This window comes from Bos indicus x Bos taurus, chromosome X, assembly GCF_003369695.1.
Source record: "Bos indicus x Bos taurus breed Angus x Brahman F1 hybrid chromosome X, Bos_hybrid_MaternalHap_v2.0, whole genome shotgun sequence".
Classification (NCBI taxonomy): Eukaryota; Metazoa; Chordata; class Mammalia; order Artiodactyla; family Bovidae; genus Bos; species Bos indicus x Bos taurus.
The window spans coordinates 56,198,105-56,221,047 of record NC_040105.1 but is presented as its reverse complement, the minus strand read 5'-3'; the positions used below and the strand labels follow the sequence as shown (position 1 = coordinate 56,221,047).

At 40.5% G+C, this 22,943-nt stretch overlaps 1 protein-coding gene across 4 annotated transcripts in view; it reads left to right on the top strand.

The window, feature by feature from the left end:
• Positions 1 to 705: 705 nt before the first annotated feature.
• The window catches only part of CCNB3 (cyclin B3), a 60,790-nt gene continuing 38,552 nt past the window's right edge, over positions 706 to 22,943 (top strand). For 2 of the 4 annotated variants that reach the window (XR_003509698.1, XM_027534390.1), the window contains exons 1-3: positions 12,122 to 12,223; positions 16,478 to 16,606; positions 20,841 to 20,927. Coding sequence is in view for 3 of the 4 variants with exons in the window: in XM_027534390.1 (XP_027390191.1) it covers positions 16,514 to 16,606; positions 20,841 to 20,927 (180 nt within the window). In the remaining variant the exon portion in view is untranslated. Of the gene's footprint in view, positions 764 to 12,114; positions 12,224 to 16,477; positions 16,607 to 20,840; positions 20,928 to 22,943 lie in introns of those variants that run through there. The other 2 variants (XM_027534389.1, XM_027534388.1) reach the window with 2 other exon arrangements.

Genomic DNA, 22,943 nt, shown 5'->3' with positions numbered 1-22,943 from the left:
CTGCAATGAGGCCTGAAAATTGCCCTGTACTGTGTTTTGCATGCATTATCTCATTTAATTCTCACACAATCTTCTGAAGTAGGTACCTTTCATACTTTTTCTCAGGGAATTTCTCTTCTGCATCTTGGATCTGCTGCTGCTGCTGCTAAGTCATTTCAGTCTTGTGACTCTGTGCGACCCCACAGACGGCAGCCCACCAGGCTCCCCTGTCCCTGGGATTCTCCAAGCAAGAACACTGGAGTGGGTTGCCATTTCCTTCTCCAGTGCATGAAAGTGTAAAGTGAAAGTGAAGTCGCTCAGTTGTGTCCGACCCTCAGTGACCCTATGGACTGCAGCCCACCAGGCTCCTCCGTCCATGGGATTTTCCAGGCAAGAGTACTGGAGTGGGGTGCCATTGCCTTCTCCGATCTTGGATCTGAGAAGAAACGGCCATTTTGGTGGTAGTCTCACACTGGTCACTACCATTATCCCGGACGTGGGTGTCTGTGTGTGCACAGAGATTCGTACCCCACCCCCCCTTTTTTTTTTTGGATTCTTCTCAGGTCCAAGATGCAGAAGAGAAATTTCCTGAGAAAAAAGTATGAAGGGTACCTATTCTGATCTTTTGGCCCCATCTGGTGGTTTCAGGTTTGACTGAATCAAATACTGCTCCCCCTGCTGGTGAGAATGGTTGGGTCTGTCAGAGGACCTCTTTTCCTGAGGTGGTTTTTTTTCTGAAGAGGTTCTGCTGAGGCGGTTGTTCCGAGGCGATTATTCCGAAGCGGTTAGTATTCCCCCACTCTCTGCCCCTTTTCTGGATTTTGTTTGTTTTGTTTTCTGTTTTCGTTTCTGATTGATGGGGAGCTCCTATTCAATGTAAAGCATTTATTCCAGTCCCCCTGTGACATGTTAAAGGTAAACATATTTTTCTAGGTATTAAGAGTCTTTTGCCATATATATACATACACACACACATATATAAACATATAAATATATAATTATATCCTGTGTCAGAGCTGGAGATGTGGCTGAGGGAATTCGGCTGTTAATCGGATTTTTTTTCTCTGTCAAACCCACAAACTTGTCTCGGACATCCGACAAAAATACTTAAAATATAGTATTAACTGGAGACAGAGTTTTTATCCTTCCCTCCAGATAGTGTCATTATCAGCGAGTGAATGTTTTAAACAAAGATCTTGGAGGAGAGGAAGGGGATCTTGGAGCACGAAGCCTCTCCGGTTCCCTCACAGACCCTGTAGGGGATTCCCTCCTCTCCCAACACGCACACTTAAGGATGATTAAAATAGGGTGAAGACTACCCTAGTATTCTGCTTTGCGCGTGTAGTGTGGCCCCGCGGGGCTCTCAGGCTTAGACCTTCTTTTGCCTTTTTCAAATCAAGATGACACAGAGGGTAATGAGTTCATGTGACCACCAGGGGGTCTCAGCTGCTTGGAAAACGTGTTTGTACACAAGCCTGCTTTGCCAAGTGAAGTGAAAGTCGCTCAGTCATGTCTTTGCGACTCTTTGCGACCCCATGGACTATACAGTCCTTGGAATTCTCCAGGTCAGAATACTGGAGTGGATAACCTTTTCCTTCTCCAGGGGATCGTCCCAACCCAGGGATCGAATCCAAGTCTCCGTCATTGCTGGCGGATTCTTACCAGCTGAGCCACAGGGAAGCCCAAGAATACTGGAGTGGGTAGCCTATCCCTTCTCCAGCGGATCTTCCCAACGCAGGGATCAAACCCAGGTTTCCCTCATTGTAGGCAGATTCTTTACCAACTGAGCTATAAGGGAAGCCCTCAAAGTGAAAATCGCTCAGTCTTGTCCGACTCTTTGCTACCCCATGGACTGTAGTCCATGGAATTCTCCAGGCCAGAATACTGGAGTGGGTAGCCATTTCCTTCTCCAGGTGATCTTCCTAATCCCGGGATCGAACCCAGGTCTCCTGCATTGGTGAGTCTCCCAAATTGGTGAGTCCCTCCCTGCTAGACTCACTCCCCATCCTAAAAACTGTTTGTATATGTTATATTTATTTATACGTTTCCTTAATGGCCCCATCATAAAAATGTGTATAGGTTCAAGGAGACAGCGACAGTCCAACTCCGTAGAGAAACTAACAGGGCCTCACGTACTTAGCCATTCAGTAATCACTCTTGGTGCTATCAGAGTGATTTTGACAGTAGTGATTGTGTTACAGTAATCACTCAGCATGTGTCCTCTGAAGCCTGTTTTAGTTTTATATTCAGCTTGCTTTGGGGCTTATCACACTCTGCCTTGTGTTGTAGTTATTTCATTAGGCACTTTATCTTTCCAAATACAGAAATGCTTCGGAGAATGACTCTGTTTTACTCATTTTCATTTACACTGTAAGAGATAGCACTAGGCTGGTCTATATTAGTGAGTGCTTAAGGATATTTACATAATTGAACGTTAGTGTGTACACCTGAAACTAATATAATGTTATATAATAATTCTTTTTCAATAAGGAAAGAAAGACAACCACTGGTAATGGTTGTCCAAGAATTGCTATGCCCAGAACCAGACAGAAGTGCCTCGCCACGGCCAAAAATACTGGATCATGTTGGTCCAAAATGCCTGGTTTATTTCAATACCTTCCTAACTAGTTCCACTGAGTGTTTCCTTCCACTCTTCAATAAAATATTTTTTAAAAGAACCAATATATTTTATTAGCCACTGTTATAACAGCTTTATTGAAATGTAATTTAGATACCACATACTTCATGTAAGTGTACAATTCATTGATTTTTAGGATACTCACAGAGTTGTGCAAATATCACCATAATAAATTTTAGAACATTTTCATCACCAAAAAAGAAACCTTGTACCCTTTAGCTATCATACCTCAGTTCCCCCAACCCTGTACCTCCTCAGCTTTAGACAGCAACCATTCTAATTTCTGTCTCTATGGATTTGCCTGTTTTGAACATTTAATATGTGGAATCATACAGTATGTGGTCTTTTGTAACTGACTTCCTTCACTTAGCATAACTTTTTTCCAGTAAAGAGTTGTGACAACACATGTGAAATGTTGTTCATGAAGGAAGGAAGCTCATTAGAGACTTGGTATCAAGGATTTTTGTTGGGGGCTGGTCATGCAGGCACCCTCTGCCTAGAACATACCAAAACTCCAGAGTCCCAGGAGGAAAGATGGTGTTCATCAGAAACCACGTTGTTTGCACAAACAGTGCAAGTATAGTGAGCTATTCTTGTCAATTAAGGTGGTGGGAACCCTCCCCAAATCCAAGTTCCCAGATCCTAGCCAAGGGCCAAACTTACCAACAGGATTTTCAAATGATAACATTCTCAGGCCTGTTATATTAACTCTTTTCTACACAGATTTTGATAGGGATTGCATTGATCATTTTGAGGGGAATTGCCATCTTAACAATATTAAGTATACCAACCACTGAACACGGCATGTCTTTACATTTATTTAAGTCTTTAATTTCTCTCAAAGATGTTTTGTGGTTTTCAGTGTGCAAGTCTTGTACTTCTTTGGATAAATTTATTTTGGACTATTTTATTCTTTTTGACACCATTGTATTCATTTTCAGATTGTTCCTTGCAAGTGTATGGAAATACAATTGAGTTTTGTATATTGATCTCGTATCCTACAACCTTGAGCTCATTTGTTAGCTTATTAAGTTTTCTTTTTGTGTGTGTGTGGATTTATTAGCTTGTTAATATGGTGGATTATATGGATTTTTAAAAATTGAAGTATAGTTGATCTACAATATTACATTATGCAGATGTATAATATAGTGATTCACCATTTTAAAGGTTATACTCCATTTATAGTTATTATAAAATATTGACTATATTCCCTTTATTGTACAGTATATCCTTATAGCTTGTTGTGTTGTTTAATTGCTAAGTTGTGTCTGATTCTTTTTGACCCCATGGACTTCAGCACACCAGGCCTCCCTGTCCCTCACTATCTCCCAGAGTTTGCCCAAGTTCATGTCCATTGAATTGGTGATGCTATCCAGCCATCTCATCCTCTGCTGCCCTATTCTCCTTTTGCCTTCAATCTTTCCCAGCATCAGGCTCTTTTCCAATGAGTGGGCTCTTTGCATCAGGTGGCTAAAGTGTTGGAGCTTCACCTTACTTCAGCATCAGTCCTTCCAATAAGTATTCAGGCTTTATTTCCTTTAGGATTGACTGGTTTGATTTCCTGGCTATTCAAGGAACTCTCAAGAGTCTTCTCCAGCACCACAGTTCGAAATCATCAATTTTTCGGCACTCAGCCTTCGTTATGGTCCAATTCTCACATACAAACATGACTACTGGAAATGCCATAGCTTTGACTATATGGACCTTTGTTGGCAAAGTAATGTCTCTGCTTTTTAATACACTGTCTAGGTTTGTCATAGCTTTCCTTCCAAGGAGCAAGTGTCTTCTCATTTCATGGCTGCAATCACCATCCACAGTGTTTTTGGAGTTCAAGAAGAGAAAATCTGTCACTGCTTCCACTTTTCCCCCTTCTATTTGCCATGAAGTGATGGGACTGGATGCCATGATCTTAGTTTTTTTTAATGTTGAGTTTTAAGCCAGCTTTTTCACTCTCCTTTTTTGCCCTCATCAAGAGGCTGTTTAGTTTCTCTTCACTTTCTGTCATTAGAGTGGTATCATCTGCCTGAGGTTGTTATTTCTCCTGGCAATCTTGATTCCAGTTTGTAACTCATCCAGCCTGGCATTTCACATGATGTACTCTTCCTATAAGTTAAATAAACAGTGACGATATACAGCCTTGTCCTACTCCTTTCCCAATTTTGAACCAGTCTGTTGTTCCATATCTGGTTCTAACTGTTGCTTCTTGACCCACATACAAGTTTCTTGGGAGACAGGTAAGATGATCTGGTATTCCCATCTCTTTAAGAATTTTCTACATTTGTTGTGATCCACCCAATCAAAGGCTTTAATGAAGCAGAAGTAGATGTTTTTCTGGAGTTCCCTTGCTTTCTCTATAATCCAACAAATGTTCGCAATTTGATCTCTGATTCCTCTACTTTTTATAAATCCAGCTTGTACACTTGGAAGTTCTCAGTTCTTGTACTGCTGAAGCCTAGCTTGAAGAATTTTGAGCATAACCTTACTAGCATGGGAAGTGAGCACAATTGTCCAGTAGTTTGAACATTCTTTAGCACTGCCCTTGTTTGGGATTGGAATGAAAACTGACCTTTTCCAGCCCTGTGGCCACTGCTGGGGTTTTCAAATTTGCTGACATATTGAGTGCAGCACTTTAACAGCATCATCTTTTACAATTTGAAATAGCTTAGCTGGGATTCTATCACCTCCAGTAGCTTTATTGGTACTTTCTAAAGGCACTTGACTTCACACTCTAGGATATCTGGTTGTAGGTGAGTGACCACATTATTGTGGTTATCCAGCTCATTAAGATCTTTTTTTGTGCAGTTCTTCTGTGCATTCTTGCCACCTCCTCTTAATCTCTTCTGCCTCTGTTAGGTCCTTACTGTTTTTTGTCCTTTATCTTGCCCATCCTCGTATGAAATGTTCCTTTGATATCTCCGTTTTTCTTAAAGAGATCCTTATAGCTTATTTCATATATGATAGTTTTGTGACTCAATTCCCTACCCCTATATTGCCCCTCTCCCTTCTCTATCCCCATTGGTAACCACTAGTTTGTTTTCTATATCTCTGAGCCTGCTTAATTTTTGTTATATTTACTGTTTTTTTTTTTTTTTAGATTTCACATATAAGTGAATCATATACAGTATTTGTCCTTCTCTGTCTGACTTATTTTACTTAACATAATACCCTCCAGGTCCAATCATGTTGCTGCAAATAGCAAAATTTCATTCTTTTTATGGCTGAATAGTATTCCATTTTGTGTGTGTGTATGTGTGTGTGTATCTCACATCATCTTTATCCATTTACCTGTTGCTAGACACTTAGGTTGCTTCCATACCTTGGCAATTTGTAAATAATGCTCCTGTCAACATTAAGGTACATGTATCTTATCTTTTTGTGTTAGTTTTGTTTTTCAGATATATACCCAGAAGTGGAATTGCTGGGTCATATGGTAGTTCTGTTTTCAGGTTTTTTGAGAACCTTCCATACTGTTTTCCAGAGTGGCTGTACCAGTTTACATTCCCACCAACAGTGTACTAAGGTTTCCTTTTCTCAACATCCTCACAAACACTTTGTTATGTATTGTCTTTTTGATGATGGCCATTTTGACAGATGTGAGGTGCTATCTCATTGGGGTTTTGATTTACATTTACCTGATGATTAGCAGTGTTGAGCATCTTTTCATGTACCCATTGTCCATCTGCATTTCCCCTTTGGAAAAATGTCTATTCAGGACTTCTGCCCATTTTAAAATCTGAGTTTTTTGGATGTTGTGTTGTATATAGCTTTTTTTTTCAGTGCATGTTCTAATTATTCCATTATATATACACAACATATCACAGTCTACTGTAGTTGACATTTTATCAGTTTGAGGGAGTGTAAAACTTTTCCTTCCTTTATCCTCCTACATCGATATTATTGTTTTAAACATTTCCTCTACATATATTGAGAACTGCATCAGATAGTGTTATACATTTTGCTATAACTCTCAGACATAATTGAGAAAGCAGTATCAGAAGGAGGGTCAGTTGTATCTACCTGTATTTTTACTCTTTCCACAGTTCTTTCTCCCTTGTGTTGTTAATACAAAATTTCTTCCATGACTATTTTTTTTACCTTGTAAACTTTCTATTCTTTTAAGAGGAGCATCTGAGAATGACTTCATTTCCCCTTCACTTTTGACGGATATTTTCCTTGGATATAGAATTCTCAGTTGCCAACTGACAGCTCTTTCCTCTTAGTATTGGAAAAAACACTGCCACCTTCTTCTGGCCTGTATGGTTTCTATTGTCACTCGACAAAATTTTGCTCTATTAGAAAGGTATCATTTCTCTCTTGCTGCTTTCAAGGTTTGTTTTTTTTTTGTCTTTAGTTTTCAGAAGTTTGTTTTTGTTTGAATTTCTTTGGGTTTATCCTCTTCGGGGTTTACTTACCTTTTTGAATGTAGGTTTATGTCTCTCTCAATTTTGGAAAACGTTCAGCCTTATTTCTTGGAATAAATATTTTTGTAGAAAAGATTACCAGAAGTAGAATCTCCCATCAAAATATACAATTAAAATTGATGCAGTTTTTTGTCTATATATCATACCATGATAAATTTGATTTTTAAAAGAACTCAGAAGTGGCAAGCAACAATTGGAAAAGGAAAGTATTTAATTTTAGACTCTGAAAAGATGTAAAGCAAATATAGAAAAGCCCACAAATATCTAAATTGTAAAGAATGACAAGAGTTTTAATAAAAATCTACATTTACTGAGGGAAAAAAAAAAAAAGAAGTAGAATCTCTGGGTAAAATGGTTCAAATTTTTAAAAGTCACTATATCTTTTCAAATAACACTCCTAAAGTTGGTAGCAGTTTTTATTTCTGCTGAAAATGTAAGTGCCTGTTTACTCACCCCTTTAGTAACAGAAGTTATTACTAATCTATCAAAATTTTGCCAATATTCTAAACAAAACAATGCATTGCTGTTTTAATCTACATGTAGTTTTAGTGAAACAGCATATTTTTATGTTTATTGACCATTTATATTCTCTAATTGTTCATTTCCTTGTCAGTTTTTTTTTTTTTTTTTTGGTGGATAGTTCATCTTTTTCTTGTTGATCATGAAGTTCTCTTTGTACATTTTGGAAATTATTCCTTTGTCACTTGTGTTGACAATGTTTTTAGCCAGTTTGTTGTTAGATTTTTTAAACCTTGTTTTTGTTTACTTGTTTTGCCAAATACTACTTAATATTATTGAGACTTTTGCTCAAAAATCTCTAAATTTTTGTCCTGTTTAGAAAGGTTTTCTTTTTTTTTTAATTTTATTTTATTTTTAAACTTTACATAATTGTATTAGTTTTGCCAAACATCAAAATGAATCCGCCACAGGTATGCCCGCGTTCCCCATCCTGAACCCTCCTCCCTCCTCCCTCCCCATACCATCCCTCTGGGTCGTCCCAGTGCACTAGCCCCAAGCATCCAGTATCGTGCATCGAACCTGGACTGGGAACTCGTTTCTTACATGATATTTTACATGTTTCAATGCCATTCTCCCAAATCTTCCCACCCTTTCCCTCTCCCACAGAGTCCATAAGACTGTTCTATACATCAGTGTCTCTTTTGCTGTCTCGTACACCGGGTTATTGTTAGCATCTTTCTAAATTCCATATATATGCGTTAGTATACTGTATTGGTGTTTTTCCTTCTGGCTTACTTCACTCTGTATCATAGGCTCCAGTTTCATCCACCTCATTAGAACTGATTCAAATGTATTCTTTTTAATGGCTGAGTAATACTCTTTATTCAAGATTATAAAAATATTTTTTATATTTTATCTAATATTTCCATGGTTGCATTTTCACAATTAAATGTTGGATCCATGTGAAATATATTTTCATGTTAAAGTGAGGTAGATAAGAGCAGATGTTTCCTACCAGGTTTTCATACAGGAATGTAGTGGGTGGGGGAAAGGAGAGTTCATGACAATTTTGTATGCCTAGGTTGGAGGGAAATATTGGAAAATGGCAGTGTCAAGAGCTGTCTCCTCTTTTCTTAGTAGTCTCTCTGAGTGCTGCCCAAAGGAAAGGTTAAGTCAACTGGAGTTTTGAAAGTTGAGAGAATTTTTTTTTTTAATTTTTGGAAAAATTATAATTTTTACTCAATAACTGTTTAATTTTTGTGAAAAACTGGAAGGAAATAGGAAAAATAAATTTCTCGTTTGTGATTTTTGTGTTGCTGTTGTTTTGGTGGATGTACTTTTTCCTCTTTTGACTAAAGAAGATCTGTAGTGATTTGTGTTAATACTATATTTCCTTTATAGTGCATCCCAGTAGGATGCTTATCCACAGCGATGACCCTTAAAGGAAGATAACCCATTTACTTGGTTAACAAATATTTTCCACTCATCTGTCCAGGAGACAGGTATGGGGTAGTGCTTTGTCTTTGGTCTCTGGAATCAGACTGCATGGGTTTAAATCCCAATCTAATAGCTTACTAGCTGTGTGATCTTGGGCAAGTTACTACAAGCTCCTCTTCTGCAAATGTGCTGTGTGCTTAGTCACTCAGTTGTGTTCGACTCATTGTGACCCCATGGGCTATAGCCTGCCAGGCTCCTCTGTCCATGGGGATTCTCCAGGCAAGAATACTAGAGTGGGGTTGCCGTGCCCTCCTCCAGGGGATCTTCCCAACCCAGGGATGGAACCCAGGTCTCCTGCATTGCAGGTGGATTCTTTACCAGCAGAGCTACCAGGGAAGCCCTTCTGCAAAACAGAAACTGTAACAATTCATTGTATTGTTGTGAGTGTCAAAACAGTGTTACACATACAGTAAGCAGTTGATAAATGTGGACATATTAATGCTAATCACTGAAGATAGAGCACAATGCCTGTGGTCCTTACAGTTGTGGAGTTTGCATTCTTGAGTGATGAGGTAGGTTCAAAAATTAAAAATTGCAATAATTACTCTAAAAGAAATGTAAGGGTTGAGATAAAGTATAAGCGAGTGGGAGAAGAATCCTACTCTAGATAACATGGTAAAGGAAGGCCTCTCTGAAGAGAGGATAGTTAAGCTGAGACTTTAAAGCATGAGAAAAAAAAGTGATTTAAAGAAGAGAGGGAAGAATATTTCTGACAGTGGGAATATCATGTGTGAAGATCCCGAGGAGTGTGATTTTCTGTATATTCAAAGTTTGGGAAGAAGATCATTATGGCTGGAATGGAGTAAATGAGAAAGAGAGTGGTATGAAATGAGGTTGGTGAGATAGATGGGACTTGTAGTCCAGGGTAAGGAGTTTGGATTTTAATTCTGTGGGTACTACAAAAGCAGGAGAGGGACATAATTTTTGTTTTTTGTTTTTTAAAAAGGTTGATCACATCACTGTATTGTATTTGCATTATAGACGAGCCAGATTGGAAAGGGGTAGAACATCTTGGAGGCTTTTGACAGTGGTCCCATTGAGAGATCATGGTGGTAGTGGAGATGGAGAGAAGTGGATGGATATAATATATATGTATGTATATATATATATATATTTTTTTGCAACAAAGTTGGTTTATTTTCAAATGTCTCCTATGTTTAACTTACTTCTATCAAAACAGGATTTTTTAGAATGGTGTATTGAATTCTTTTTCAATATTCCCTTCCTCATTTATTATTTTATTTATTTATTTATTTTAATTGGGGGCTAATTACAATATTGTATTGGTTTTGCCATACATTTTGAGGTAGAATCAACAGGACTTGCTGAAGGATTGGATTTGGGAGGTTAAGGTGGTGGGAAAGAGTAGAATCAAGGATGATACCCAGGTTTCTGACTTGATTAACAGACTTGATATGGTACCAGTTTCTGAAATGGGGGGCATTGGAGGAAGGATCAGATTTGGTGAGGTTGTGAATATGTTGAGTTTGAGATATCTATTAGACAGCTAAGTGGAGATGTGGAATAATCAGTTGGATTTATGAGTCTGGAGTTCAGGGCCAGCTTTTAGGTGATATTTAAAGTCATGGATTTATATGTGATAACCTAGGGAGATTAAAAAGAGACGAGGGCTTGGGATCATACGACTATTTTCCCTTTAATGTAAAAGCTATGAGATACTATCAGTAAAAGGAGAATGGACTAATAATAAAGGTAAAAATGTAGTTTAGTAATAGAGCATCTGTATATGCAGGAATTCTTAGATTTTATTCCTGGTATCTCCACTTTTCTCTTTCCCTCCTCAGGACATAGAGCAGGGTGATAAACTCTTCAAGTCTTTTATCAGTTACTCATATATTTTTTCTAGCTCCTGGACCAAAGCAGGTGCTCAATAAATGTTGAATGAATTAATTAATGTACTAATGAAATAAACGAAAATATCAATGGTAGTACCTGCTTTGCCACAATGCAGCATTTTGATATTGGGCAGTTAGCAAGCATGGGGCTTCACTGGTGCCTCAGAGGTAAAGAATCTGGCTGCAATGCAGGAGCTGCAGGAGACACAAGTTCGATCCCTGGGTCAGAAAGATCCCCTGGAGGAGGGCATGGCAACCCACTCCAGTATTCTTGCCTGGAGAATCCCACAGACAGAGGAGCCTGGCAGGCTACAGTCCATAGGGTCACAAAGAGTCGGACACAACTGAAGTGACTTAGCACGCATGCAATTAGCAAGCTACAGTTTTCTTGTGTCTGTAAAATGACAATAATAAAAGCACCTACTTTTGGGGACAATGTTTAAAACAATTTAAAAAGTTATAGCAATCACCAAGAGTTAGCCCTCAATTAATGTTTTAGCTACTATTAGTTATCTGCACTATGGGTGCTATCCATGAAATAGGGGCAATAATTTCTGCTCTGCTTCCATCACAAGGCCATTTGTGAAGCCAGCAAGAGTTCACGTTTGACTCTATAAAAGCTTATTATTGTTGTTGTTGTTATTATTTGACCGCCCTGTGGTTTTCGGGATCTCGGTACCCCCACCAGGGATTGAACCTGGGCCAGGGCAGAGAAAGCAGCGAGTCTTAACCCAATGGATCGCCAATTCTCCAAAGCTTAATAATGTTTTAATTGCTCAGGACTTCACCACGTAATGCAGCCGCTCTCAATCCTCTGGCAGGGTTATTTAAATAAAAACACGTCTTTAAAGGGACCCACCATGGGGTCGCTGGAGTCGGACACGACTGAGCGGCTTCACTTTCACTTTTCACTTTCATGCAATGGAGAAGGAAATGGCAACCCACTCCAGTGTTCTTGCCTGGAGAATCCCAGGGACGGGGAAGCCTGGTGGGCAGCCATCTATGGGGTCGCACAGAGTCGGACACGACTGAAGTGACGCAGCAGCAATACTCCCTTTGTCAGTCTAGTCCGGTCTAACCAATGGTACTCGAAACCACGCCCCATTGGGGAGTCTATTAGCCTCAGAGTTCACTTTGAAAATATCCAGCCCGCCCCTCCTTGCTAGGCGACGCGACTCAACGGCACGCTGATTGGCCCCTCCTGGCCAATCACCACTGCTCTTCTTCCTGGGCTGTACTTTTAAAAATTAGCTTGGCTAAATTGAGACGGACGCCGGTTGCTGCAACGCGGAGCTCCGGTCATTTCCCTGGCCTCATAAGGCCTAGGAGTGCGTCCGTGATCTTTCCTGTTCTGCCCTCAATCTCGATATGAGGTAGGCGCCTTTGAACTTGTCCTACTGACTCGAATGTCCGGCTCTGTCGCCCGCGGGTGGGTCCTTGAGGCTCACTCCAGTCCCTGTAACTTTTGCCGGAATGCGTCCTGCCACGAAATTTTTGCTTTCTCCTGTCAGTCAGCAGTCTGCGGAGAGAGTCCTGTCCAAGGTTGGGCAGGGAGTGTGTACTAGAGGGTGAGATGGCAAAACAAACAAACCCCAAACTGGTTCCCGGCTTTTAAATGGAGCTACCGCTGCAACATTCCTGAATCTGAGTACATTTCCGTAGTCTTTTCACAAGTGAAGGTGTACAGGACCAATTTAACCTACAAAACGTACTTAAGTTAGAGAATGCAACGTGAGAGATATCTTGAACTACAGGTGGAAGGATATGAAGGGGGATGGAAACGTGCCTTTTCTCCCTTGTCTCCAGTCAGTCCGTCAGTTGTGTGCTCAGTCGTGTCCGACTCTTTGCGACTCCATGGACTATAGCCCCCCAGGCTCCTCTATCCGTGTAATTTTCCATGCAAGAATACTGGAGTGGGTTGCCGTTTCCTCCTCTCGGGGATCTTCCCGACCCAGGGATCGAACCCAAGTCTCTTGTGTCTCCTGCATTGGCAGGCGAGTGCCTCACCACTGCGCCACCTGGGAAGCACCGTTGTCTCCACTAGCTAGTGATAGAAGAGAGTTAGTGAGACTTAAGATTTTCACTTTCAGTCCCGTCCAGCTCTGGCTTTGTCATGGCTCTCTGCTGTGGACCTCCTGGGATCCTAGAATGTCAGAGGTTGAAGGGATCCAAGAACAATACTTAAAGTGCATACAAATCACCAGGGGAAGTTAACTTCCACGTTCAGATTTGGTAAAGCCTAGTTTGGGGAGTGGGAGCAGGCAATGGCAACCCACTCCAGTACTCTTGCCTGGAAAATCCCATGGACGGAGGAGCCTGGTAGGCTGCAGTCCATGGAGTCACGAAGAGTCGGACACTACTGAGCGATTTCATTTTCACTTTTCACTTTCCTGTATTGGAGAAGGAAATGGCAACCCACTCCACTGTTCTTGCCTGGAGAATCCCAGGGACGGGGGAGCCTGGTGGGCTTCCGTCTATGGGGTTGCACAGAGTCGGACACGACTGAAGCGACTTAGCAGCAGCAGCTTGGGGAGTGAGATTTTAAATTGCTAACAAGCTCCCAGGTGATGCCAATATTGCTGGCCCATTGACGATGGTTAAATGTCCAGGAGACTCTGGTCTCACTATCTCATTTTCTTAGGTGAAGGAAGGAAGCCTGGAGATGGTAAAGGGACCTGTCCAGTGTCACTCAGCCAGCTAGGGACAGGATCAGAACTACACTTTAGGCATCCTCCCCAGCTCAGTGCTGCTTTCATTGACATCATCCTGCTTTCTCTCCCCAGTGTCTTGCTGTCTGTAATCTGCCTTTGTATATAAAAAGAAGTTGCTACTGTTTCCTGAGACTGTCCTGATCTACAGTTTTGGACTCTGAGCAGTTGGGCTTCTGAACAAGCCTACTTGTCCCTGTGTGGGTTTCAACACCAGCCCTGGGGTAGAGCCTTTAACACTCATCAGGGTGTATGTAGTGGAGAAGGAAAGTCTGGAAAGTGGAGAGGGTTCTAATTTTCTTGTCTAAGTAAGGCTAAGGGTTCTGTAGGTAGTAGAAGTTGAGAGTGTTCTGCAGAGTGTCCTTTTATGAAAACATGCTTTTGGTGGTGTAATCCCCTCCCCTCTCCTAGTGGCAGGGAAATTAGTTACTTGAGCCAGATTATTGTTCAGGATAATGAAAGTGATAAATGACCATCATCTGAAAACTGATTTTCTCTGAGGTTTAGTCATGCTGTGATGTCATCAGCCAAAAGTTTTCTGGCCTGTTGACTCCAGTTTGATGTTTTTCTTTCCAGTTGAAAGATAAAGATTTCAGAACCCAAGTCTTTGGTTATCCATAAAGAATTGTATGAGGTGTGAACAATAATAATGGAGTGAGTGGTTTTCATACAGTCCAGTTAAGGCTGGGTTCACTCAATTTAGCTTTATTTCTGCTTGGCTGAGTTTTGAGGGATGAGATGGAAAATGGGTTTGGATTTGGAGGAAGAGAAGGAGAGTAAGATGCACCATTTATTCTGAGGACGTACCAGGTTAAGCTTTGCACATGCAAATTTACATTTGAGCCATACGATACCTCTGCAAGTAAGAGGTGGTACATAGCTCTTTTGCAAATAAGGAAGCAGGCGCAAAGATGCTAAATTGGCTGATTTAGAAGCCCAATTGCTTCTTTAAAAAGAAGTCTGTGGTCGTTCTAACTCCTCAGTACTCCTCATACTACCACTCTGTGGTCTTTAACTTTGTTCTGTGGGCTGTTCTGGAATCTTTTCACATACAATCAGAGAGGCTTCATGGTATTTTAGAGAAGAGCCCTGGAAAGAGCTGGGTGATCTATGCTGCTTAATAGTTTGTTCTGTGTAGTAAATAACTTTTAACTCATCTGAGACTATGAAGTGGAAAGAATTGTACTTGCCCTGCTTACTCTCACAGCTTGGGGAGGATTAACTGACATAATAAATGTGAAGGCACTTATTTGTACTGACTTTTCCTCGCCAACAAAATGTTTAATATTGTCCATCCAAAGAAAAACCCAAGTTAGCCTTTCTCTTTTCTTCAACCTTTCTCTCAAACTGCAATCTTCTCTGCAGTCTTCACAGAATGGTCCCAGCCTAGCTCTCAGCCTCTTTCTGACTCCTTCCTACACATTATACTTCACACTCCGGGCAACCTGGATGTTTCCAAACCTGCTGTGTTCTACACGTTCAAGCCTCTGCCTGGGCTCTGGCTTTCTTTGCCTGGAAAGCTCACCTGTCTACTTGAGAACCTTTTTATCATATTAAGTCCAGATCAAATATAGGAGGAAGGTGAAGCCTTTCTCCACCCCTTGTCTCCCACAAGATTACTGACTTTACGTTATGTTTCTAAAGTATTTTGTGTCTACGGTTATTAAATCATTTGTCACATTTATGTGTTGCTGTTAGAGCTGTGCCTGTGAATACTTCTAGAATAAGATCCGTGATTTATTTGTGTTTGTCTCCACTGCCTGATGTATCTTGTACATAAGTTTGTTGCATTGCCTTTAGGGTCTCTCTATGGAAGCCTGTTCTTTGTCAAATGTCATTGAACTTGGAGACTGAATATGGGTGGGTTCAGAAGAGCAGTTGTATCTGAGTGGGAAGGGTCTCTTTTATATTCAAGAACTGATTCCTCCTAATATGCATCACTGACTCGATGGATGTGAGTCTGAGTGAACTCCTGGAGTTGGTAATGGACAGGGAGGCCTGGCGTGCTGTGATTCATGGGGTCACAAAGAGTCGGACACGACTGAGCAACTGAACTGAACTGAATGTGCTTGTAAGCCACTTAAGTGTATCATAACATAAGACACTTAAGTATATCATAAGTTATGATAGTGAGTTCTTAGTTTAGTTTGAGAACTCACAAGCTAAAAGACCCTTAAGGAGTATAGAATGGGGTCCCACACTGAGGTGGGGTGAAGGTAGGACTCCTAAGTTCTGTAATGACTGTTAAATTTTATATGTCACATGATTTTCACCAAGTAAGTTCCTTCTGCTATTATCTTTTTTTTTCCCACCAGTATTATCTTTTGATTTTTTTTTTTAACCAGATGTCTGGAACTGGACTGCAGTTTCTTGATTGAATGCAGCCTAGAATACCCTCTGGCCTATTCTGCATGTGTGTGTGTGCAGTGCATTCTTTTGCCTTCTCTGTAGCATCATTATTGCTGGGGCCAGGACCCCATGCCTTTTAAAGAACATTAACCCTACCAGTGAGCCTCCATACTATATGATTTGTCATGCTCTTGATTATTTTCAACTGTTAATTTTCCTCTAGTGTTCCTAGGCCTAAGCTAGGGGCTAGGCCATAGTCCCAGTACCCACAGGGGGTGACAGGCACTGTGCTTGGCTTTTTACACAGAGTATCTCATTTAATTTGAACAGTGCCCTGCAAAGATGTATATACTTACCTCCATCTTGCAGATGAGATAATTGAAGCCCAGGGAGGTTAAGTCACTTGCCCATGGTTAAGTGTGGTACAACCAAGATTTGATCCCAGATCTGCTAACATTGAAGTCTGTTTTCTCCTAGGGATGTTATAGAGAGACTGGGTTTTCTCAAGGATCTCCAGAGAATCGGTGATGTTTCTGGTGAATGTTTTAAAGAGTCTTTTTCTGATTGCAGCCCTGCCTTGGATAGACGCTGCTGAATCTGTAAGAAATGCCGCTGCCACTACCATCCCACCACTCCAAACATGAGACTAGGAAATCTCAGTCCAGCATTGTGCCCAGTGATCGTGAACCATCTGAAAAGGTTAGAGCAAGCTGTCCCTCTCAGTAGTGTCTCATTTAGCCTCTTTTCTGTGTTGGCTTAGTCCTTATTCTTCCCTCTGTATCTTTTGGAATATGTGTGGTTAATCTGAAAAAATGAGAAGGCATGGCAAACCTTGTAGTTGGAGGAGACCAGCAAATTATAACTTGGGGAGAAAGCATAAACTCTTCTTTCCGATAAGTGCATGGCTAAGATGAAGGGTGTCCTCCACAACTTTCAAAAGCAAACAATACTCAGTTCTCATTAGTGATCCCATTTAAACTCTTACTGTCTCCGAGAGGCTCAAAGCACCTTGCCAGGTGGCTGCTTAGTACATCCAGGGGAGAGTATGATGATTAGGTCAACAAATGTATTATACTGCTTTTTACAGCTATTACATTTGAAGAATGGGTCCATTTTGAGCCTGCTGTTTTGACCTTGTGAATAGTTTGACATTGACATTCCAAGCTTGTGATGTTCTGTGTTTGCCATCAGTCATATTTTAATCAGAATTTTACTAATACTGATGAATTGTTGCTAAGAAAGTGTTTCCTGGAGCAAACATCATTAGGCCAATTTAATTTCCTTGATTGGTTTTCTCTCAGCACAGATAAACACGTTCTAATCATTTTCATTTTTGTCTCACTAAAATGGTTTTCTTGGCGGTTAGGGAAAACAAGTGTATTTTTCCTATGTAAATTTGGCAAGAAAGATTTGCTATATTGATCAAATTTTTGTTCACATCAAATTTTATGATTAGAGTTCTGCCACTGTACATTTTCTTTTGTGGCAGTTATTTTTCCAAATCCAACTTTCTCAGGGTGTATTTTTCAAATATAAATTTTATAGGATTCAGTTTCACCAATAATTTTATTTGGGGCTGGTTATTTCTGCCAGTAATATTAAGTAGGAGTGGGATAGCAGACCATAGTTAATTTCTTAGCTAATTTGTGAGAAAATAATAATTTATTCTTTGCTAATTATTTCCATTAGGATTATTTATCATGAACTAGATGAAAGACTAATAGTTTACTTATTTCTTAGCTTAAACAGTTAAAAAACAGAAGTAATTCTTCTCAGCTCTTTCAGAATTGCTCCACTGTACTAGAATTGGTCTATTGTAATATGAATCTAACTCTCTAAGTTTCTAATCACTTACTGTGTCATGTACTAACTGTACATAATGTTAAGAGAGAAACGGAGAAAATAAATGGTCTGACCTCAGTGTTCTGTTTCACATTATAACAACTTGCTGACATAGGTAAGGCAGAGTTCTCAGTTCATAAAGGAAATCTGATACATAGGACACTTTCACCAAACAAAAACTGTTAGGGAATAGAGAAACCCTACAGTGTGATTTACCTTAACCTTTAACCCCATAGAGATAGTCTTGCTCATTTGGTAGTGGGATAAGGCATTTCAGATAAACACTAGCTAGAAAGAAAGCTCCCTTTGCTCCAAAATATTCTCCCTGCCTCCTTTTCCCCATTCTTCCCTTATATACACTAAAAGGGATAAATATGAATTACCAAACTCCTTTCTTAAAATACAGAATTTTCCTTATGAGTTTTAAAATCACACTGGACCATGTATTTTTAAAATACTATTTCTGCCCATTTACAGCTTATATAGATTTTTGAAAAACATGTATTCTCTTATTTGATCCTCAAATAAGGTAGGTCATCTTTCCAGTTTTACTGATGAGAAGATTGAGGTTCAAAAATTAAGTGACTTTTCCAAGGTCAATCGCTAGTAAAGGACTGATCCTGGATCAGTATCTAGGTATGTGTGTGATTATCCTTACTGAGAATGTCTTAACTAACATAAGAGAGGTTCGTGACATTGTACAGGAGACAGGGATCAAGACCATCCCCATGGAAAAGAAATGCAAAAAAGCAAAATGGCTATCTGGGGAGGCCTTACAAATAGCTGTGAAAAGAAGAGAAGCGAAAAGCAAAGGAGAAAAGGAAAGATATAAGCATCTGAATGCCAAGTTCCAAAGAATAGCAAGAAGAGATAAGAAAGCCTTCTTCAGTGATCAGTGCAAAGAAATAGAGGAAACAACAGAATGGGAAAGACTAGAGATCTCTTCAAGAAAACTAGAGATACCAAGGGAACATTTCATGCAGAGATGGGCTTGATAAAGGACAGAAATGGTATGGACCTAACAGAAGCAGAAGATATTAAGAAGAGACGGCAAGAATACACAGAAGAACTGTACAAAAAAGATCTTCACGACCCAGATAATCACAATGGTGTGATCACTGACCTAGAGCCAGACATCCTGGAATGTGAAGTCAAGTGGGCCTTAGAAAGCATCACTATGAACAAAGCTAGTGGAGGTGATGGAATTCCAGTTGAGCTATTTCAAATCCTGAAAGATGATGCTGTGAAAGTGCTGCACTCAATATGCCAGCACATTTGGAAGACTCAGCAGTGGCCACAGGACTGGAAAAGGTCAGTTTTCATTCCAGTCCCAAAGAAAGGCAATGCCAAGGAATGCTCAAACTACCGCACAATTGCACTCATCTCACACACTAGTAAAGTAATGCTCAAAATTCTCCAAGCCAGGCTTCAGCAATATGTGAACTGTGAACTTCCTGATGTTCAAGCTGGTTTTAGAAAAGGCAGAGGAACCAGAGATCAAATTGCCAACATCCTCTGGATCATGGAAAAAGCAAGAGAGTTCCAAAAAAACATCTATTTCTGCTTTATTGACTGTGCCAAAGCCTTTGACTGTGTGGATCACAATAAACTGTGGAAAATTCTGAAAGAGATGGGAATACCAGACCACCTGATCTGCCTCTTGAGAAATTTGTATGCAAGTCAGGAAGCAACAGTTAGAACTGGACATGGAACAACAGACTGGTTCCAAATAGGAAAAGGAGTACGTCAAGGCTGTATACAGTCACCCTGCTTATTTAACTTATATGCAGAGTACATCATGAGAAATGCTGGACTGGAAGAAGCACAAGCTGGAATCAAGATTGCCGGGAGAAATATCAATAACCTCAGATATGCAGATGACACCACCCTTATGGCAGAAAGTGAAGAGGAACTCAAAAGCCTCTTGATGAAAGTGAAAGAGGAGAGTGAAAAAGTTGGCTGAAAGCTCAACATTCAGAAAATAAAGATCATGGCATCTGGTCCCATCACTTGATGGGAAATAGATGGAGAAACAGTGGAAACAGTGTCAGACTTTATTTTTGGGGCTCCAAAATCACTGTAGATGGTGACTGCAGCCATGAAATCAAAAGACGCTTACTCCTTGGAAGGAAAGTTATGACCAACCTAGATAGCATATTCAAAAGCAGACACATTACTTTGCCAACAAAGGTTCGTCTAGTCAAGGCTATGGTTTTTCCTGTGGTCATGTATGGATGTGAGAGTTGGACTGTGAAGAAGGCTGAGTGCCAAAGAATTGATGCTTTTGAAGTGTGGTGTTGGAGAAGACTCTTGAGAGTCCCTTGGACTGCAAGGAGATCCACCCAGTCCATTCTGAAGGAGATCAGCCCTGGGATTTCTTTGGAGGGAATGATGCTAAAGCTGAAACTCCAGTACTTTGGCCACCTCATGTGAAGAGTTGACTCATTGGAAAAGACTCTGATGCTGGGAGGGATTGGGGGCAGGAGGAGAAGGGGACAACAGAGGATGAGATGGCTGGATGGCATCACTGACTTGATGGACATGAGTTTGGGTAAACTCCGGGAGTTGGTGATGGACAGGGAGGCCTGGCGTGCTGCGATTCATAGGGTCGCAAAGAGTCGGACTCGACTGAGCGACTGAACTGAACTGAACATAAGAGACACTTAAATTTTGTTAAATTATTGAACTAATTTACCTGGAAAGTCCATATTAAATGAATGATTGGGAGTTGCAAGGTGGTGGTGATGGTCATGATTAATCTTGGGTAGGATAGCCATAGATATGAGAGGAATAAGAGAGAAAATTAGCTTCACCAAGCTATTTTGCTCATTTTAAGAGTTACACTGAAGGTCTTCCTGTCTCCTTAACAGCCTTGTCACCATCATCAATGATTACTACCTCCTTTAGGAACACTCTAAGCAGCAGTGAGTGCCAAAACTTTCTTTTGTTGTAATTTATTAGGGTTTATTTTAGGCATTCCCAATTGCTTGGAGATTCAGGCGTTTCCCTGTTGAGCTCCAAAGATGACCTGAAGTCCCTGAAAAGATTGTTCACAATTGGATATACTCATTTACCTTTTTTCCTTTTTTAGAAAGATGAGAAGTACCAAGCAAAGATATCTCCATCTTCACCTCAGGGACCACTCAAAAAGAGATCAGCTTTTGAAGATCTCACCAATGTGAGTATGCTAGTCTAATCCTATGGTGTTGCATAAGGTTCAAACAACCTCTTCCTTGAGGGACCTTTCTAGTTTACCAAACCCTGACCCTCTGTAGAATGCTGAGAGCCAATTTTACTGGCTGAGAGCCAATTCCAATTTTATTTGGAGTCAGTGACCCAATTTCAGAAACTGTAGGGGCTTTTCTGCTGGCACATACCATCTGTTTTAATTGGTGGAGCTCGCTGAAAGCCACAGACAGAATGATGATCAGATGTGAACTTGTAGACAGATATGAGAACTATGGAATCTTGCATTTAGGTAAAGTCCAGAGATGGCTCGACTGGCTGCCTCGGCCTTGGAGGCAAGTGTCAATACAATGGTGGGTTCATTGTAGTCTAGGGCAGTGTTTATCAGTTCAGACACTATGGGCATTTTTGAATAGGACAGCTTTTCTACTGTGTAGGACTGAATGACTGGGAGTTGCACCACCTTGCAACTCCCAGTCATTCAACCAGCATTCCTGGCCCCTGGCATTAAGTTCCAGCAGCATCCCAGTCATAGTGACAATCAAAACTGCCCTCTGATGTACAGAACCATGGATGACCACAGTTCCATGATCTGGTTTTCGACTAGGGATATCTAGAAACTCAATTGTGACTAGAATTCTTGAGTTTACTTCCAAGTTACCTCCCTTCTGGTATTACTAAGGTACTAGCAAAAAATCAAATTTAATAGTTAGAATGTTACTAATTGAATATAGATAACCTTTGGTCTTAGAAATCAGTAATGACTGATAGCTCCTGAGTGTTTACCACATGCCAGGCACTATTCTAAGCATTGTCCCATGTATCCACCCACTTAATACTCATAAAATTCTATGAGGCAGACACTAAAACTATAACCCCTTTACAGATGAAGACATGGCTAGTGTTGGTTTTGAAGTTCATTTCATCTAGGATACAGACAGCCCTAGTGAGGCCTGTCCTGCCCTCTATAATAGAGTGTTCTTTTGTGGCTACCAGAATTCTTAACATTTACTAGATAATATTTTACTGCCTTGGGCAGGGTTGGATAAGCATTGGCAAAGTTCTCTCCTTTGTATCTCTGCTCTTTAGATGCCATGTGACTACTTTTGTGTTAAACCAGTCTTTCCCCCACACAGATTACAACATGTGTAATTGTGTTACAGCTTCCTGCATAATCAGATTTACTATATACTGGTTGAAAGAGCTGCCTCCCACACAGACCTGTAAAGTTAAATTCATTTCCTGACTTATTTTACCATGGCTCTTGAAACTGTTGAGATAAGGTAGCTACATAAGTCAGGAGCAGATGCAGCCTATCTTAGTGTAGCTTCCCTTGGCCTCCAGAGTCCCTGATAGTGCAAAGAAAAGTCTAACAGCACATGAGAAACTTTCCTGCTGTGTCTCAGTACTTTTTTATTTGTGAAATTTATGTCATCATCGATAAAGAACAAACAAATTAATAGGAAATACATGCTAGGACTCTCGGTTCTCCAACTGAATTCACCATCTGTTAGGTCACATACTCCTCCAGGGTAGGGAAAGCAAGGCATCCCTGGGAAGTATCTCTGCCTCTAGCTTTTCAGAAGCTCAGAAAGCCCATTTCCCCTTTTACCTTCAAGTTCTGGTCATTTTGAATTGTCCTTGGTGCTTTCCAGAGAAAGTTCTGTGATTACAGTATACCTAAGTCATTCCAGGATTGAGCATTTCTGCAGATGTCTGAGCTCATCTCTTTGAGGGTTGAGGACTCCTTTCTCTCTGAATTTTGGGGATTCCCTTTATGATTTTGCTTCTTCCTGTCAGTATTACTATGTCTTCATGTCCTCATATCTGTCTTCTCCTCAGCATTCACCACAGTGAGGTTCTGGCTGGCCAAAGGAGCTGATCTGTTTTAGTTATTTAGTCTGCTGTGAGTTTTCTTTTTCCTCTCCTTTATCCTTCCAGCATGGGAAGGAGTTTTGATTTGTTAGAGCTGATCCTGAGCCATTGGCTGAGGAGATAAGGTCTATTT